The sequence below is a fragment of the Cydia strobilella genome, chromosome 14, assembly GCF_947568885.1.
Source record: "Cydia strobilella chromosome 14, ilCydStro3.1, whole genome shotgun sequence".
NCBI lineage: Eukaryota > Metazoa > Arthropoda > Insecta > Lepidoptera > Tortricidae > Cydia > Cydia strobilella.
In genome coordinates, this window is record NC_086054.1 from 9,555,688 (window position 1) to 9,574,096 (window position 18,409).

At 36.4% G+C, this 18,409-nt stretch overlaps 2 protein-coding genes across 3 annotated transcripts in view; one reads left to right on the forward strand and one right to left on the reverse strand.

Annotated features, from left to right (window-relative positions):
- Positions 1–97: 97 nt before the first annotated feature.
- Positions 98–18,409, forward strand: part of LOC134747370 (synaptotagmin-10-like) — a 128,107-nt gene continuing 109,795 nt past the window's right edge. For both annotated transcript variants that reach the window (XM_063681996.1, XM_063681997.1), the window contains exon 1: positions 98–400. In XM_063681996.1, coding sequence (XP_063538066.1) covers positions 286–400 — 115 coding nt within the window. In that variant the 5' untranslated portion in view covers positions 98–285. The remainder of the gene's footprint in view (positions 401–18,409) is intronic.
- Positions 5,817–12,621, reverse strand: LOC134747394 (uncharacterized). The gene is made up of 3 exons (XM_063682018.1): positions 12,314–12,621; positions 6,378–6,814; positions 5,817–5,950 (listed from the first exon to the last, which is right to left on the reverse strand). Exons 1-3 carry the CDS (start codon positions 12,619–12,621, stop codon positions 5,817–5,819), a joined length of 879 nt encoding a protein of 292 aa, XP_063538088.1.

Consider the following 18,409-nt stretch of genomic DNA (forward strand, 5'->3'; position numbering starts at 1 on the left):
GTAATGTCAATGCCAAAGCGTGTCCAGCGATACCATCTGACATACTATGTCAGCCAGTTTACGAAGGAACACATATTATATTATATTTCACCTGTTTTTGTATTCGATACCGATAAAACACTGTCGCCGAAAATTCTTCAGCTCTTTCACGTCTATTATAATCAGTGAAGGATAGAGGATTCGAGATATAGTAGTGACGTTGAGAGCGAGTTCGAATAGGGGTTGTCTGCAGTGTAGTAAGGGTGCGTTGGGAAGGCTTCACTCGCGCCCAGACCGCCGGCCGATATGGGCGTTTCGAGACACGGGAGCACCGCGGTCCCGGCCGAGCTCGAGCTCGCGCGAGCGCGTCGACCCCACCTGTTGATCGTCGACGACTCGAGGGAAACGCGTGCTAGCGAAGGTTAGTGCGTTCTTTTTTCGAATATTTACTTACGTGGTTTTACTTAGATTTTCTTCCTGGTAAAATTTTAATGTGTTTTTAAGAAGGAACTTTATCCAAAAGGGAATAAAATTATTGAAGAATTTTAAATTTTTTGCGTCATAAATAGAGTGATGTTCTTAGTTATGGTTTGTGTGGTAAAAAACGCATAGATCTATGTAGATGACTTTGATTTACCTGAACTATGCAATTATTTTACGGTTTTGAGAGAAAAATATTCTCAAACAAAAGGAAAAGAAATCGGAGTATTCCGAAAGTGAATTTTTCCTCGGTGACTAAAAATGCCCTCAAATCAAATCCAAAGCCTCAAATGGTGCTCGGTGACATGTCGAGCGTTTTTAGACTTAAAATACGTAAGTGACCCGTTATTAATATATTTAATGTGACTGAAAATCTTTACGGGGCAATATTTTAATACAATGCAAATGAATATCAACGTTTGCATATCTGCATTGCTTACAATATGACAAAAACCCAAAACAAATAGGTAACAAAGACCTTTGGTCAACCATTTTATTTCAAGGTCGTGGAAAACAAAAATAGGTACATTACATTACATAATTATTTTGTAGCAAAAGAACTATTAATCCTAGCGTCGAGCTAGGAACATTTTTCGCTTTGTAAGTTAATGCTTAAAGGCATGATTAAGCATTTAGAAATTGGTTGTCTGCTACACAAGGAATGTTAAATTAGCCCAGACCTTCACTGGAATCGTTCCTTTTTAGGGTTCCGTACAAAGCGTAAAACCGGGACCCTGTCACTAAGACTGCACTGTCCGTCTGTCCGTCGGTCACCAGGCTGTACATGATAGCTAGACAGTTGAAATTTTCACAGATGATGTGTTTCTGTTGCCGCTATAACAACAAATACTAAAAAGTACGGAACCCTCGGTGGGCGAGTCCGACTCGCACTCCGGTTTTTTTCAATAGTACCTAATATTTTTACAGGACGCAAGAGATAACGGCTGGCATTTGTTATTTATATGGTTTCCGCCAGTTTCAGATTGCTCCCAGTAATACTCCGTATGTTTTGGTACAATTACGCGTTTTGTTTTATTCGTGTTGGGTGATTATTTAAATTCGTTGTTTTATAGGTGAGTGATTAAGCCATTGTTAAAAAATATAATAAAAAATAGTTGATATGTGTGTATTTTACGTATGTAGGCATATTTGTTCCACCGTAGCGTCGAAACTACGAAACTACTATATCTATGGTGTTAAACTTTTAACATTTATGGGCCATAAACTGAAATAGATGTCATATAAGTATTAAAGAAAAAGTGACGAAGCCCTCCAGTGGTGAAAGCCGGATTTGAACCGGCGTCTTTAGCAATCCGGGCCTTGAACCCCTAGGCCACCCCGCTACGGCGGAAACGGTCCAAATTTCTCGACTGTATGCCATCTAACTAAGAATAGGTGTCTTATTTAAAAACACAATTAAAAAAATATATTTGTTCCCAAAGTTGTGTATTTATGGGCCATTTTATTTAAAGTACAAAATGTACATTATACATTTTTTTTAATTCGGACTTTTTTATGTTATTCCTACTCAGACTCACGAGCTCTTTCGATTCTCAACTGAGAAAAAAAGTGTCCCAAGTGATTGCAAAAGCTTTTGTGTCGATTCCTCTTATATAAATAAAAAAACAAGCCGACAGAGCCCTAGTAAATTACCGGCCTTAATCCGGAACACATTAAATATTGATGCTACTTTAATTATTAACTAAAAAGTTATTCTAAAGTCAAACAAGTTAACTTTCCTTGTACAAGGTGAAATGTAAATAAATCGATTGTTTTAATAAAATTATTCATCCCTCGGGCACCGTCAGTAATACGATCAAATAATTATTTTTGTTCCAACTTCTTCTTCGACAGGCGTCAGTTTAATATCTCCTTGCTTATTTTCAAAAGGACATATGTTCTGTAAAAATCTTAGGATAGAATGGCATATGCTAGTTGAAAAATTATGGCATATAAGACCTTCTTACTTAATTAATTGAGTTGTTGTTTCATCAATCCTAGTGCTTTTGACCCCATAACGACAACCAGTATAAAGGTGACTGTCCATTTCCGACCGCAGCTGCGCGACTGCACCGACACTACTGCAGCGGCCTAAACGCGTCGGTGTTATTGTCAATTTCCATAGTAAAATGAATGACGATATCGACTGCACGTAATATGGTGATTTTAACGTATTTTGGAACCGCAGCTCCACTACTGCTCCGACACTACTGCAGCGGCCTGAACGCGTCGGTCTTATTGTCAATTTCCATAGTAAAATGAATGACGATATCGACTGCACGTAATATGGTGATTTTAACGTATTTTGGAACCGCAGCTCCACTACTGCTCCGACACTACTGCAGCGGCCTGAACGCGTCGGTCTTATTGTCAATTTCCATAGTAAAATGAATGACGATACCGACTGCACGTAGCATGGTGATTTTTGCGTATTTGGTGTATTATGCAACTGCGGCTGCAGACCGCACGTCAAATCTGTCACCTGCACTGAAATGTCTTTGGTCACAGATATTACTAGTTCTAGCAAGGAGGATATAACCGCTACGTTGTAAGGAGTTTACACCCACGGATAAACAACCCCGATCGAGTAGGTCAAAGAGTAAAGTAAGTATATGAGTAGGTACTATCGGGATTGTTTATCTGTTAATTTTATTGCTAACCTATATTGAGCCGTATCACAGAGAATGATAGGTCTGAATAAGAGAGCGTCAAATCCGGAGAGATAACTTTAGCCTGGCAAACCTAATTTGTCAGTAAATAAAAACATTTTGAGTGCTACTACTAGCCTAAGACAAAGATAGTATAATTCTCTCTGTTTATGTTTCAAATGAGACAGTCCCTGGCCAATCTATAATTTTACTATAGTCCAACAAGAAATTGTAGAAAATTATTGAGGGCGCCACTTCCTACGTAACTGTCACATTTTTGACGTAAAATGCTTAAACATGGCAACAAGTAGTATGGAATTTTTTTGTTCCATTTTAATTAATTTCTACTATTTTATGTCACACTATACGTTATCAATGAGGGCTAACGCGTATGAATTCGCCGCTAGAGGCGCTAGTGTAGATGGTGGTCTTTTCCATAGTTCGAAATGTCAAATGTCACTTGTCACTTCAATGACTGACAGCTGTTTTATAGTCTTTTGGACCACCATCAACAGAGGCGCCAACTGGTGAGCAAAAAAACGATAGCCCTCATTTCTGTATTCTGTGGCTTCCTTATTTTTTTAACCAACTACTCCGATTTCTTGATAAATTTCTTATGACAAAAAGCTGACCTTACAAAACTACGAACTGACTAGTAAGGTCAGCTTCAAACGCGAAGCACTTCTTACGTTTGTTCCTTTATTTGTCTTTCCATCGCTCGAATGCGAAGCTGCTGTAGAGCATACATATACACAGCACCAGGGCCAAAACATTTACCATCATCGCTTAATATGTAGTAGGTACAGATGTTGTGCATAATTATTTTCCATAGTATTTTCACGGAAACGTGCGAATGTGTCTTGCTATTTCAGTCAACCTCAGTACAAAAGGTACTGAGGTTGACTGAAGTAGCATGATAAAAACGAACGTTTCCGAGAAAATACGATGGAAAACAATTATGCACTATATTTGTACATTACGATAGAAGTGCGAAAAGTAGGAAATTCACAACGAGTGGCGAAAAATTAAAACACGACCAAAGGGAGTTCCGAAACACACGAGACACAAGTTCCGAATTACCTATTCGCATGTGTATGGTATAACGTTTTACAGCACATACTATGGCCCTTAAAATTTTGAAATTGTCACGTAATAAGCTAATTACCGCACTAGTGCAGTAAAGAAGCACCAAATGTACTGTAAGTTCTCCAGCCAAGGTGAGGAATAATATCTTTATTTCAAGGAGTATCATTTGTCTAGATTTCGTTTACCATAGTAAATATAGTAATCGCCCGCCAAGATTTCCCAGATTTTTAAAATTATACTGCCAAAGCTGCTTTTATTCCAGCATACAGTCTGGCAAAAAAAGAGTAGAAATTAAAAAGTGGCAAAGAGTAGAAATTAAAAAGTAGCAAGTGGCTGTAGTGTCGTCCCTTTCAAATCAATCTAAGAAAAACGGGACGATACTACAGTGTTGCCACTTTTTAATTTCTACTCTTTTTTGCCGTAACTTATAGAAATTTAAAAAAATTACAGATGTCTATGTCATGGTTCTCGCTCGGCATGTTTCACCTCTTTCCTACTTGTTAAGCGAAAATAAAAACTGTACACAAATAGTAATACATTTAATTTTTAACTTTTTCACTGGATGGTCCAATTAATTAATATACTACTTATTATTCTTACCTAGCTTATTGCACTTTTTACATGTAGAGAATTAATAAACATCTAAAATCATTTGTGTAATAATAATGTCTTCTTGCTGCCAGAACAAAGTCAAAACAGTTGTCAAACCCTGTGAAGTCCTGTGAGCAACAATAATAACCGACTAAATTACGAATATTCTGCTCAGTATGTATTAAGCAATTTATAAACTTGTTTTCTAATTAGACGTACTGCTTATGGTTAAAATGCATATATATGGAATGTAATTATGATACATTAGCTACTTGAAAAAAATGAGTGTTTTTACAGACACTGAAGAAGAAAAATTGATAAATATTGTAATTTCTCACGATATATTGTATAATCCATCTCATAGATATTATAAAAGTAATATTATTAAGGATAATGTGTGGAATGATATCGGTCGTGAGATTAACAAAAATGGTGAGTACATCATTATTTTGCTTCAATTTATTTATCTGCAAATTGAAAGGTAAAATTAAATAATAATTAATTTGTGTAAGAATGCCCAATCATTATTTATATTTATATGCCTCTCCATATCTCGGTACAATGGGGTCCCCGACATTTGGGAGGCGTGCGTGGGCCCCTAGCCAATATCGATCGGAGAAGCCCTTTTAGACAACTTTGATGTCATGTCCTGTCCTGTCCTGTTGGAACCCATTCACGGGTTAGGTACAGCAATAGATATCCGTAAACCGGCCTCAGCAGGCAGGCATATTGTAACAAAATGCTAACACACGTTATCGAGGCAGGCGTTGACTTGCCGTTGACTAGATGGGCCCGTAAAACTGCCGATGCCGTCATAAAGACGACCAGGGGAAAAAATGGTGTGCGAGGCTCAGGGGTGTCGAGAGGTGTACGCCGCTTTCTACCCAGTGGCTGATAACAGCCACTGTGCAAACTCGCGTCTTATGCATGTTTCACTTCCACACTTGGAGCATATAGCTCTAACGGCTCTAACTGGACGGCCAACGAAGGCATGCCAGAGTTGAGAGTCCTGTGGGGTCCCCTGGGGGTCCACTACGACCGACGAAGACACGCCGGAGTCGTAGACCCTGAGCGACTCTCGGGAGTACTCAGGTCCGTGAGGTAATAATAATTTTGTCCGTTATATTTGGTCAATAGTATCTTGCCAGGAAACTGCGCCAATTGGGCTGCAAAAGAAATCTTTTAGTTTATCTCGGGCTTCAAATGCACAGATTCTACTATCGATACGGGCCAAATTTAACATGTTTCCTTCCGTATTATCATTTGGGTTGTAGATGTGGTATGGCAAATTATTGTTTTCCAGGTGCCCATCCCGTAATAGATTGTGTAAACAACACGCTGTAAATATCAAATCGTCCACTACATCTGGAGCCACAGCTACAGGTGTATAAAATACCCTGAATACCTGACTTAACAATCCAAACGCATTTTCCGTCACCCTTCGGGCTCTGCATATTCTATAGTTATAGATTTCTTTATCCCTATCGAGTCTTGCCGCTGTTCTAGCGTAGGGTTTCATCATATAAGTAGAAAGAGCGAAAGCTTCGTCCCCAACCAAAAAATGTGGCAATAATGTGTCAGTTCCCGGCAAACATTTCGGTGGGGGTATACCGAACGTACTGGTCATTATTTTTTTCCCCATTGATGATTTTTGGAATATGCCATTATCCGATTCCTTTCCGTATGCCCCAACATCAACTGCTACAAACTTGCAATTTGCGTCAACAATAGCCAGCAGCACAATCGAGTAGTAATTTTTATAATTAAAAAATAACGATCCAGAGTTTTTAGGGGCTCTAATTCGACAGTGCTTTCCGTCTATTCCTCCAGCGCAATTAGGTACGTTCCACCTGTGCCAAAACTCTTGTTCAATCCTTTTGAAATCGTTGGGTGAAGGAGGCTTCATTAAAAGTGGAACTAGTTTTTGTCTCATGACGTTCAGCACATGTTTTACTATACGCGCTATGTAGGATTCTGATATCCGATATGCCAGTGACAATGACCTGAATGTTTCTCCTGAAGCCAAAAATCTGTAACAAATAATTAGTTAGGTAGGTATACATTTGAAAAACTTTTCACACATAATACCTATGTTTTTGTGACAAAAACAAGTGCTTGAGAAAATGACATATTGATAGCTCTATTATCGATAAGTCAGTCATAGATAAATAATTAAAATATGTAACTTCTACTTGCCAAAATAACTTGTAAATTATGCATCGATAGGTACATTATTTCTTTATTGCATAGGTATATTTGGTACTTAAAAATAAATAAATATAAATATTATAAGGACATTCTTACACAAATTGACTAAGTCCCATAGTAAACTCAATAAGGCTTGTAGTGAAAGCCGATCCCATATAAAAACCGCAAATCGATGTACAGGTTAGCGGTTTGGCACACGCATACTAGAGGTCAAAACAAAATTTTTGACCTGCAGTTCCTAAAAAAAATTCCCTAAGGAGGGTAGTGCTGAAACATTTATTTTTTTATTAAAAAAATATATTTTTTTAACCTATCGTGTGTGGTATCATACGAAAGGGCTTTTTGAGGCGATTCTAAAAATATACCTCATCATTACATTTCAGCCATTTTTTTTTATTAAAACAAAAATAATTTTCAAAACATAACAAGTTTGGACTCCTCCAGACGCGATGGGGTAGATTTTTTTTGTACAAATGATACGTGATATCCTCATATCTAACCCCAAGAAAGCAATTTTGAAAATAATATCATTAACATATTTTTTTTTCAATTTTACAAAGTGACACAGTTCTACTTCAATACCTGTTTTACGAGACTTATGGAGCTGTACTGCAGATACGGTACATATTAATCATTAAATGATACGTAATATCCATAAATTAAACGGGAAATACCTCTTTAACCCTTTAACTGCGCCTTTTCATCAGTTGGTATAGTTTGTTTAGTTTTTGACACAACTGATGAAAAGCCGTAGTTAAAGGGTTAAAGAGGTATTTCCCGTTGGATATATGGATATTACGTATCATTTTATGATTAATATGTACCGCATCTGCAGTACAGTTCCATAAGTCTCGTTAAATAGCTATTGAAGTAGAACTGTGTCACTTTATAAAATTGAAAAATTAAAAAAAATATTGTTAATTATATTGTTTTCAAAATTCCTTTTTTAGGGGTTGGATATGGGAATATCACGTATCATTTGTGATATATTGTACAAAAAAAAATCAGCCATATCGTATCTGGAGAAACCCAAACTTGGTATGTTTTTTAAATTCTTTTTGTTTTAATTTTAAACAAATGGCTGAAATGTAATGATGTGATATATTTTTAGAATCGCCTCAAGAAGCCCTTTGGTATGATACCACACACGATAGGTTTAAAAAAAAATGTTTTTCCATACAAAAAAAATAATGTTTCAGCATTCCCCTCCTAAGGGATTTTTTTTAGAAACTGCGGGTCAAAAATTTTGTATTGACCTCTAGTATACGTGTGCCAAACGGCTAACCTGTACATCGATTTGCGGTTTTTCTTTGAAATTGGGGTCGAGCGGCTTCCACTATTGAGATGTGGGTAATCAGACAACAATATATATATATAATACAAGAACTTATATTGACCGGGATATGAACCGTGATTACCTTTTGTATTGTCATATCCCAGTCAATATAAGTCTAGTGAAAATAATCGTGAATCATTCAAAGCTGTTATAATATACAAATACTTAAATACATAGAAAACATCCATGACTCACAAATAAATGCCCTTACCGGGATTCGAACCCAGGACCATATCCACTAGACCAGACAGGACGTCAAAAATTAATCTTAAAAAAGTAATACAAACTTAAAAAAAAGGATAAAATAAAATATTATCCCTTTTTATATGCGCTAGCAACTGAAACGTTTGAAGTCGGTGCCAAGCCGAATAATTACTATTCTAACGAGTATTATATTAAATTACATTAAATTATTAACAGGTGTAATTACTCAAAGCTATCATGATTGTGACAACAATGATGAGTGACGCGATTATGTGGAGACTGTTCCTTTTTATACTTTACTACTCTACTCCGCTAAATTATTTCTTATTTGCAGCTGAAGATTGTAAAAAAAAATGGAAATGCATACGGGATAGCTACCAACGATTTAAAAAAAAACGTAAAGGCACTACAGGGTCTGCTGCTTCAAGACCCAATAAGGATAGGAGACACATTTTACTATCATTCTTGGACAGCATTCCCCAACATCGAGTTGGAGGTTCAAGTGTTACACCGACACAAAATAAATCGGAAGAAGAATACGATACAAGAGTGGAAGAGGATATTCAACACGGTACATTGACTGAAGTAAGCCAGGATTATATTTTACCCGATGTAGTGATAGAAGAAATTAATGGTTCGCAAGAAACCATGCTCATGCACAATGCTGAACAATGCAGTGAGTCGAATATAAGAATTATAAAACAGAATTATAATGCGTCGAATGCAACAGAGCCCACTACATTGCCAACAAAAAGCAATGTCAACAAAACATCCAAACCAAGTAAAAGACGATCCAATAATGATGACCTAATGAGTATTTTACAAGAAAGGGAAAAGGAACGCAGTGCCTTAATTAAGTCCATTACAATGAAGAAGACTGACGACGTTGATATGTTTTGCAGTCATCTTGGGGAAGTGTTGAGGAGTCTACCTACAATAACGAAGGCAAAAGCAAAGCTGGACATAAGTAATATCCTGGCGAAATACGAAATTATGGCTGCGACTAGTTCACTGGAAACACCGAGATTCTCATCCATCTCCAATTACTCAACCGGTTTTCATTCAACAATACCTACAGACATTTGTAGCTCATCATTTTCTGATAACCCAGACAGATTTTCGAGCTCCAGCAATGTACCGCAAACGTTATCACCAGTATTGCATAGTGGTAAATTCAGAAACTCATAGACGGAAAATTGTAGTTATGTAAGACCTACATCTACACTTCTGGCAAACTAATTTGTCAGGCGAAATATGAGAATGTAACGAATATTTTGATAATCTAATATAAAGAGTAGGAGAAATCCTAAGAATATAATATTATGGTTATAATTTTAGCGATAAAGGATATCTGCCCCACCAGCTTCACCACGTGTAAGAGCCCTAAGAGCCATAGTAGGTACTAACATTCATTCAATTGCTAGGTATTATAATTTTATTTTCACGGAACAACTCTTCAGATTCTGTTACAATGGTTGTTACTTTCAGATTTATATCCCATAATATTTTCATCAATCTGCAGATTGACGATGATAAAACTTTTTAAAGAATGAATTTACTTGTCATAGGCTTAATTTTCAAATATAATATCTTTATACTAAAACTAAGAGGAATATCAGTATTATGTTTGTTGTTGTTACCTATGTATTATGTAAAGTAATATTTTATTTTTAGGTATTTAAATATAAACTAAATTAAGTCGAATTCTGTTGGTTATTTTGTAAAATAAGAGGTTTAATATTTTATTTTAAAGTGAGTAAGGATGTACCTAATTGTTTCAATTTTCAATTAAATTGTTATTTTCAGTTATTCTGTTTTTCAGTATTTACCTAAAGCGACATTTACCATATTTTATAAGGTTCATTGAAGCATATGAGGCTCACTTTTATTTAAAATGAAATATTTCAGTAATAATCAGTTTATTATGTAAAACTCACTTTTGAAAAATACAAGTTTTATTAAAGTATTCGAGTCTTATCTAACCAAAAGTTGCATATAACCTTTTTTATTTAAAATTTATGAAGGATTATTTCGTACCTAGACACTTTATTCCTAACTCTAATACTTTTCTCAAAAATTAATAAAACCGTCATCAGATATGTCATGCTAAAAGGGGGGGTTGCGTCTGTGGGAAAGGAGGGGACGCTAGTGTGCGTAAAGCACCATACTACATTTAGGTCATGCTGGCTATAATTTGTTTGTGTTCCCTTATAACTTGACCGAATCAGGTAGATGAAATGTTTTTAAGAGGAAAGGGAATGATCACTTCTCCATACAAATGTAGACCTCATTTTTCTTCCTTGGATATTGACATTACCTGCTATTTCAAAGTAGATGAGAATTGTGTATATTTTATTGTGTTTCAAATACATTTCAACCATGATTGTATATTGACATTATAGAAAATATGTTCGCACAATTTGATGTATTTTAGACACAGTAATGCTAATAATAATAACACATATGTGTTTGGTAACTGAGAAAGATAAATCTGTAATAAAGTAGTGCTAACACCGAACGAATATCTATCAGGGCCTGCCCATCATCGGCAATATATTTTTAATACAGTTGCTCAAAAAGTGCTACTTTACGTAGCTGTTTAGCGTACGGAAAGTTGGTATTCGCGAACTAGTGCTTTTTACACTGATTTAAACTTTCACGATTTTTACTCATTATTATTTACAACGACGGGACTTAATTGCGTAAAATAAGTATTAAACCCACCACGGGGACAACGCCGTCCTCGAAACGTCGGAGGTGGGTTTAATACTTATTTTACGCGATTAAGTCCCGTCGTTGTAAATAATAGTGCTTTTTACTTTCCATTTTTTTTTAATTTATACTTGTTCCAATTCATGACTACTTATTGATGAGGGTTAATATTAGTTTCCTTTAAACGTCGTAATCAAAATAATAAGTAATGTAAGAATACGAAAAATATACATATTTCATATTTTATTACTTACCTCTTCATCATTATAACACGTTAATTTTTAATATTGAATATTGAAAAACCGTTCTTAATAAGTTGTTTGAATGGAACGGAATAGCTATGGAAGGTAGAGGTAGGAATAGCTGCCGAAACGCCTGTCAAAGAAGAGGCGGTTTTTTCTTGCTGCAAGCTAAGTTTCCAAAGGCAAAATTCGATATTTTTTTTATTCCTTACTTTTGTTTTCCTTATTTTTTCGCAACTGTATTAAAAAAACGTCGTTCGATACACGTGCGGAAATGTCATTCTTCACTCGTCCCGAGCTCGGCTCGTGGCAAGATATCTCGGTATTCGTAAGGTAGTGACACACTTTCCGCACTAGAATCGAAATGTACTATTTCCGTGACACATCGCCATTTCCGGAACCCGTAGGTTCGTGAACCACTTCGCAGAAATCAATGAAATGCCACGTCAGCGCCATACACTGAAATGAATAATGGTAACAGGGTGACTATGAGGGCGTCAGACAACCACCTTCAGTGCTGTCAGCGTCCCGTCCAGTTTCGCACTGCGCATGAAGTAAACGGGCTGTGAAGATGCGGCCTGGCCTATAGTTTTGAGGGGACGATCGTCGCAGACTTAAAAACTCCGCTGGCAGTGTCCACGTATCGTTGACGCTGCGCGATGCCGTATTAGGCTTTCTTACGGCCGATTAGGTAAGTACGTGATACTTTCGTGACCGCGCACTCCGTATGCGTCACAAATTCAACGATTCCCGCTGGCATATCGGGTAGTGGTAGTGGTCATGCATTTATTCAAGAGGATAGGGAAGGTTTCAAAATGTAAACTTACCTTAACGTTAAAAATAATTTTTCCTCGGCATTGATTGCTCTCTGGTATTTTGGTTGAATTTCGTCAATTATTTGGCCTAACACAAAGTTAAATTGCTGTTTATTTAGACGGCAATATTGGCGAAATAAATAATCGTCGCTTGACAGCTGGTTTTTTATTAATATTGTGTACGCTCCCTCGGTGGGACGGCACCTGTAGAATGGACGTACTGGGTTTCTTTTGCGTCTCGCACGAAGCATCACTAGATCATCAGACGCTTCTTCATTTAGAAGATATAACAAAAAATTATTATTGTATATATCCGACATGATGATGACAAGCAACTGACGAACGTTGGTTATGTCAACTGCACGCTGCAACAGCAGCAGTCACCGCGGCTTTCGCCGCAGCAGTAATGTCGCACCAGTAACGTCGCGACGCTAGTGCAGCTGCGGTCGCAAATGGACAGTCACCTTTAAGGTGACTGTCCGTTTCCAACCGCAGCTGCACTGCTGCTCCGACACTACTGCGGCGGCCCAAACGCGTCGGTGTTATTGTCAATTTCCATAGTAAAATGAATGACGATATCGACTGCACGTAATATGGTGATTTTAACGTTTTCCCGACCGCAGCTGCACTACTGCTCCGACACGTCGGTGTTATTGTCAATTTCCATAGTAAAATGAATGACGAGACCGACTGCACGTAGCATGGCCATTTTTGCGTATTTGGTGTATTATTGCAACTGCGGCTGCAGACCGCACGTCAAATCTGTCACCTGCACTGAATTGTCTTTGATCACAGATATAGTAGTTTTAAGCAAAGAGGATATAACCACTACGTTCTAAGGAGTTATTACACCCACGGATAAACAACCCCGATGGTACCGTCGCCATATATCGCAGATATATCGGGGCGGCCAAGGAGCTCACAGATATCTGAACACGCCTTTATTGTCAAGGCGCTAGAGTGCATGTTCAGATATATTTAGCACCTCGGTCGCTCCGACATATCTGATGGCGACTGTAGTACTACTGTAAACTTTTTTGCTAATCTATATTGAGCCATACGAGTATCACAGAGCCAGTTAGGAAACTAGAATGATAGGTCCGAAAAAGAGAGTGTCAAATTCGGAAGTTAACTATAGTCTGGCAAACCCTTCGAGCAACACCGGCTTCCGACACGTCGGAAGGGAGGAGCCCAAGCGATATCTTACCGTACAAATCGTTCTGCCATTTTTTGCGGGGGAAAACGTGCACACAGTCGCACTTCTCACTCACTACTTGCAAAATCCAATCTCTAATTAGGATTGTTAATTTTTTTTAATGTTCTATGTCGAAAACCATTTCGAGACAGTTTCCGACATTTGCTGCGATATAATAATCGAGGATTCAAGATATTTCAACAAACCTTTGACCTTCTCGCGAGGCTGAATATAATAATGTCATCGTATAGTAAAAGTTATCGAACCATAGTAAATAAATCCGTCACTCACGTAATTGTCAAAGATGTCATTGTCATCAATTGTCATAATAAAAAATTCAGTTAAACCGCTAGTTTCTTACGATTTGATTTATAATTTTTAATACCTAAACAGTAGATTTTGATTGCTTAATATATCAAAAACCTTGTTTCCACTTGTGGGAATGATTTACAAAAATTATAGTCCGCGAAGACCTACGTGAAAGACGGTGTTGTCGTGAAGTAAATGTGGAATGGAATACTTCAAGTGTTACACACAATATTGCTGTGAGGATCACGTCGATGTAAGTATAAAATTAATATTATTTTACTACGAATATTTAAAAGTCCATTTTGGTGGTCGGGTCACTATTACCTATTTATTTTCTGTGATGATGTGGCCAGAATATCTAAAGACAAACCGTTTAACACAGCTTGTCCGCTACTAGCTCCGTTTTACTGATTTGAAGTTAAATTCAACAAACAGACATACATATATGTAACTTGCAAGCAATGAATCATATACATACAAAAATACATAGTTATATTCAAAATACAACATGAAACTGAAAAGATAATTTCTAATTTCCAGGTACCTACAAGTTGCAGTTCAAGGCTCAAGCTGCTGATATCACGATCATGGCGGACAAAACTAAAGTTAATAAAGAGTTGTGAAAAATAAAACATGTCTTATTTTTTACTTTTTTATTAATTTACGAAAAACCTGTTTCCCAAAAAAATGTATACATTATATGTTCAACATGTTCTGCACGTAAGGTTGACATTGAGGGCTTTGTTTAGTAGCATTCAGTTGAAGTTGATTTAGGTTCTACTCTTGTTGATCCAGAAAATAATTGTATAGTTTATTATTAAATCTATGCCCACGCCCAGGCACTATTCTTGTTATAACTTTACATTCTCCGCCTTCTCTAGAAATTTGTACATTATATACATCCAATAAAACTAAGGTATATAACTTAAGGCAGATTTGTGGAATCAGCTTTCACAAATTTAGCGTATTTTGAGATTATTGATTTAGGGATTCAAATAATACGACGATATTATTTATAGATTCATTAAATAAACTGTTCTTTTATTTTTTCGTAGTTTTGCGAGGATAGCTATAAGCTCGACAGGGCACGAGCGATAGAGAGGCAAATAGAATACCGAATATCCGGCAAAGTGGCCAAATACCGAATAGTTGCCGAATATTCCTGGCAACTGTAATTGTATTGTAATATATCATATTATATAATGTCGTTTATGGTGACAATTTCTCATTTTGTCATTGCAAAGCCATTCCTGAGCTAAATAAAAGAAGCAATCATTTATTTTTATTACAAGGGGCAAAGATGCTATTTAATACCTCATGGTAACATATTGATATCCAAACATACGAAACGATACAAAATTGAACCTCGAGAGAAGCGAATGGTTTAAAATTTAGAATATTGACAGTTGCGGAGGTCTTAAGGCATGAGGGTTAAACAAACTGTGTTACAGTGCAACACGTAATTCTTCACACCAACACGAGGAAACCATTTATTATTCAAATTAATTTATTAAAAGTTCTTTCTATCGGCCAAGGCGAGGGAAATATCTTTCTTCATAAAGGATTTCTTGTCTCGCCCGTCAAGTTTTATATGGATGGTGCGGTCATATCATAGAGTGCCGTCGCCCATTCACACCTGCAACTGGACAATATGAAGTGTAAATTACAAATTATTTTATTCATCATACTTCACTGTTTGGTACCTAAGGAAAGTAAAATTGGCTTAATATTGATACTTAAAAAGATAAATCTGTAATATTTTGCTAACACCGAACGACTGCCTGCCCACCATTGGATAATTTTATTCTTACGTGTCGCATCGTCATCTCCAGAACCCACGAATCACTTTGCAGAAATCAATAAAAGGCCTGCTAAAAGAGCCTACCTGGCATGGTTTTGAGGGGACGTTTATTACAAACTTCTAAATCCAGCCGCACGTTTCTGACGGCCGAGTACCTATACGTGATGCAGGTGGATCAAGTGCGCACTCCCCCCGTATATATCACGAACTCCATGAGTCCCGTTTCCGTCGGATTGCTGTGTGCGGTGGTCACGCATTTAGGCAAGAGGATGGGGAAGAAAATTTCACATTGTGAACTTACCTTAATGTTAAGAATAATTTTTCCTCTGCATTAATTTTATTTGAGTAATTTGATTGTATTTCGTCAATTATTAAGTCTCATTCAATGTTGAATTGCTTTTCATTTAATCGGCAATATTATCTGAATAAAGGATCACCATTAAATATCAGATTTTTTATTAATATTGCGTAGCTGCCTTCGTCGGACTCTGACTATTGTAGAAAGGCAAACTGGTCTTCTTTTTCATGTAGCATGTAGCATTATCGTCACTCGCTTCTTCACGTAAAAAATACAAAAGTAAATTAGTATTTTATTTGTACGTATGACATTATATGACTTGACATTGACAAGCCATCAACGAACGCTGTCGCGACTGCACGCCGCAACAGCCGCAGTCGTGCTGCTACAGTAGTGCGGCACCGCGTAACGTCGCAACTGCAGTGCAGCGGCAGTTACAATTGGACAGTCACCTTTAAATAGATCCACAATAACGTAGTGGTTTTAAGTCTCATATTTTGTATTTTTGTTGGTTTTGTTTGAGTTGAGTGCTAATAGTGTCTGAAAAAAAAGAAACAATGTAATAGATACTAAATTATGATTCACATTATGAATATGAAGGAATTTATGAAGGAAAAAATATTTTTTCATAGTCTGTTTAACTCAATTAGTTTACTTAAGAGTCCGCAGCAAACTCGGTTCTCCATACAAACGTAGTTACGCTTTCATTTCAAAACGACCAGGTAGATTGCTCTGAAACTTTGTACTTATAATAGGATAAGGTATACATATGCCTGTAATTAGTTTATGTAGCTTCAGAGTTCAGATATCATTGTTAAAAAAAATACATCGAATTTCACACAAAACTTGTTTTTGCTCTATTTCGTATATTTTATAAGCTGGAGCTATATAAACTAATTTCAGACCTATACCTACATATACCTTATGTCATTGTATCTGCAAAGTTTCATTAATCATTACAATCCAACACGAAGTTTTAAAATGAGAACGTGACTCCGTTTGTATGGGAAGGTGAAATTCGGCCGAACTTGCTGCGGACTCTTATGTTCTATCCTTTTCTTACAAATACATAAGTCAGATCAGTCAGGTCGTCGTATCAGATAAAAACAAACGAGGAATAGTTAATTTAGGTTTGTAGCGCGTTTATGAATAACTCCATAAGTGTACCCAATAAAGTCGAGGAATTAAACAAAGCAAATACCTTCAGTTTTATTCATATATAATTTGAACCATGCAAATAAATACAACATATAATCTGCTAATTCCATGATTTATTTAGCAATTCATTCGAACTCTGTTTCATGTCCCGAGGAATGGAATGATAGCATTCCGGGGCACGTGTTTTCACGGGTGCTGGTATTTAATACGAACAAGAATCATTTTCATTCGGATCGGACTAAGCTGGGTGCGTAGCCAACGTGCAATCGTTAACGCTCCGTAGCGAACGAAACGCAACGGTCACTGTCGCACTAGTGGGGAATAGTGATAGAGAGAGTTCACTTCAGTTCAAATATATTTTTTTTTATTCTTACATATAGTTTTGAATTTTTTTTTTCTAATTCCAACCTTTAATCATATACTTTATTCATGTAGGCCTAGCAACAAGCACTTATGAATGGTAAGTATTATGTACATATGTATATATTATCTTAAGCTAATTATATTAGCTTTAATATTGAATTTAATACTAATTTAATACAGATCAAATTTAATACTAAGAACTTCACGAAAAGATCGTCAAACATAAAAAAATGTACAAAAAATAATAGTCTCGAATGTTTCTAGAATAAAATCTAAATGTGAAAATATTATCTATACAGGTACAGGTTGCACTGGTCACAGTCACTCTAGTAGGGTCCATAAACATGTGGTTGAGATTACAAGATTTGAAAAGATTCAACAATCTACAAGACATTGTTGAATTTTCCAAAATATTTACATTAAAGAGAGATGACTACGATACGTTAAGGAGTGTTAACGATTGGCACGTTGGCTACGCGCCCGGGTGGACCTTGATTTGCGTCGTTCGAACGCTTTATAGGTACAATAAGCATCAAAAATGTTAAAGGTGAGGTGTAAATATTAAGCATATTTTAGGAAATCTGCCTTACATATTTGCTTCACAGGGCCCCTAGATACAGGCTCAGCCTAGTTTGGCGTCCGCAAGACGTCCCAACAGTGAGGTGGTGTTTTTTCAATTTAAATGTTACATTTTATATTATCACAGGTTATACATCAAAGTACTTAATTTAAATTATCATTGATCGCATGAAATATTCCATATAATATTAGTTGGCTGGGATAAAAGTAATAAGCACAATTTATTTATTTCACATTCCTTGGTGATTTTTGTAAATTATGTGAAGTACTTAATTATATTTTTAAAGTATGGTTGAATCAATGAAGTTTTGTAAGACCTGCCATTTCTTAAATGTAAATAAATATGCAATAAAAATAAATATGAAATATGAAAATATGTAAGTTTTTCCGTGCCGTGAAAAAGCG

What these genes read in the sequence shown, in the direction of transcription:
- LOC134747394 (XM_063682018.1), bottom strand. Translation starts at nt 12,621, where the DNA reads ATGTCGGATATATACAATAATAATTTTTTGTTATATCTTCTAAATGAA. An exon ending in AAATTATTTTTAACGTTAAG is followed by an intron (nt 6,815 to 12,313) that starts GTAAGTTTACAT and finishes TATTTGTTACAG; the next exon opens with ATTTTTGGCTTCAGGAGAAA. An exon ending in CGGTATACCCCCACCGAAAT is followed by an intron (nt 5,951 to 6,377) that starts GTTTGCCGGGAA and finishes TTTCTTTTGCAG; the next exon opens with CCCAATTGGCGCAGTTTCCT.